The sequence below is a fragment of the Notothenia coriiceps genome, unplaced genomic scaffold (assembly GCF_000735185.1).
Source record: "Notothenia coriiceps isolate Sejong01 unplaced genomic scaffold, NC01 NC01_scaffold00019761, whole genome shotgun sequence".
Taxonomy (NCBI): domain Eukaryota; kingdom Metazoa; phylum Chordata; class Actinopteri; order Perciformes; family Nototheniidae; genus Notothenia; species Notothenia coriiceps.
Window position 1 is genome coordinate 80526 of NW_011352462.1, and position 2169 is coordinate 82694.

Consider the following 2169-nt stretch of genomic DNA (forward strand, 5'->3'; position numbering starts at 1 on the left):
TTTTTGGTGTTTCTTATTGGATTATATTGTTTATTTCTCTATTGAGTTGGTTGTTGGCGGTAGTGTGTGATTAGTCTGTGGGTATTCTAACCTATTTCTATTGTGTTGACTTATCGTGGTATGTTTGCCCATGGAACTCCCCTTTGCAACGTGGCACCTACCCCGATGTCTCGGTGGTCTTTCTGAGGGGCCCCCTTCTTGGGGCCAAACACAACGGTAAGGGAGTGCAGGACTTATGTCATCAGATTATTTAATACGATTTGTTAAAACATTGTTGTTTCTTTTGATGTGAAATATTATTTATTTTATTTAAATAAAAAGCAATGTTAATTTTGTTCACAATTTGTTAAGTTAATTTAATAATATATGTATTTTTCAATCAAGTATTCAACTTTATTGTCTTCATTGTTAGTTTCCACATGCCTAAAACAACCTCAAGCTAAATCTAAAAGTTGATGGCTAAATAAGAGCGTTTGAGAAATTGTGCAAGGCAGTAATAGTCCGAATAGTCCATTAATCGTTTCATTAATCGATAGATTAATCAATTATCAAATTAGTCGTTTGTTGCAGGCAGCCCTATTGTAGTTATCCCATGTATAAAAAAACGTGTTATTCAGCAACCCTTGCAATTTGGGATTTTATTTTTGGTTGGTAGACCTCGGTGAGCTGGTCATTTCAAAAGTAGCTCACCAGCCAAAAAAGTGTGGGCACCCCTGGTCTAAGGTGTGGGACATCGCTTAGCGGTTGACCAATCACAACAGAGCCGGCCAGCTAGCCAATGAGAGCAGACTGGGCTCTGGTTTCAGACAGAGGGTGAAAAGAGGTGTTGCAGCACAGGCAGTCTGAGAACAATAAAGACATTTTTGAACATTAAAGCATGGAGACATGTCCCAGTTGAAATTGTTTGTGTGACTTAGTGTTTTAAAGGGAAATATACACCAGAGTATTACTCGTCCCACTAGCCGACTTCAAAGAAAAGGTTCAGGAAAGACTTTTCCTGTCTCATCGTGGCTTTCCTTTGCTAAACATGAATTTATTCTTGTTTTCTTATTCAGATTTCTCAAAAATATGATTGACTTGAAGCTCATAGCTACAAACCACACAGTACTAACCTAAAGAAAAAACAACAAAAAAACGATGTAAAACAGGGCAGGCCACTAAAGCTCAGTCTATACCGAGCAGTGGTCGAACAAAACCACAGGATCAACCACTCCACTTCAGAACAGCTGTTTCCAAGCTATACATATGGCAGGGAATGTATACTCTATACTTATTTACAATGCAATATAATAAGTAACTTGAATGGCCTCCATGAAGCATTGTGTTTACATTGCAAGATGTCATGTATTTGACCTCATGTTTACAAAATTAAGAACTCGGTGGTGGAGTGACAAAAATTACAGCTTAACCTAATTCTTATTTTTGGGCAGGCTATGGCTCAGTAGGGCTAGTGGTTCAATTCCCAGCCCCATATTGAAAAGTGCTTAGGCAAAATACTTAACCCCTTATTGCACTAGTAGGCCTATCTACGGTATTTAAGTGTAGCTAAGTTACATAATAATAATAATAATAATATATATATAAATTATAAGATTTGCAGTCATACTGTATGTGAACCGTCAAAAATAACAAAGAACCTACAGCATGTGCTATTTTAGTTAGAATAAGTTTTTTGCCATTTAATTACAATGGTTTTCCGTTATATTATTGAATAAAGTGCTTATAAACTACTTAAAATACAACCCCATCAATATCTAAATAATATTTTAATATGTGTTTTCTTTAATGAAGATTTGTCTTTATTTGTGCGCCAAACTTATCATGTTCCTATACATCATATACAGTAAGCCTTCAACTTTGAAAGAGCTTAGTTTCTTACCAGCTTAACTTTGTATCCTGTCAAACATTGATTAATAGAGTCTTCTTCTTCTTCTGCACAGAACGGCTTTGCTGTGGTCAGACCGCCAGGGCATCACGCAGACCCCTCCAATCCTATGTAAGTGTGTGCGTGTGTGTGTGTGTGTGTGTGTGTGTGCGTGTGTGCGTGTGTGTGTGTGTGCGTGTGTGCGTGTAATCCCCTACTGTGTGTGAGTTATGTAATCCTGGATTAAGATGCGTCACCAACATCAGACTCACTGACGACATTAAAACTGTACACACATTCACACA

The 2169-nt window shown here is 37.4% G+C and overlaps 1 protein-coding gene across 1 annotated transcript in view; it reads left to right on the forward strand.

The window, feature by feature from the left end:
• Positions 1–2169, forward strand: part of LOC104952240 (histone deacetylase 7-like) — a 21815-nt gene that overhangs the window by 17362 nt on the left and 2284 nt on the right. Inside the window, exon 17 of the mRNA XM_010779028.1 lies at positions 1941–1996. Within this exon, the coding sequence (XP_010777330.1) occupies positions 1941–1996 (56 nt within the window). The remainder of the gene's footprint in view (positions 1–1940; positions 1997–2169) is intronic.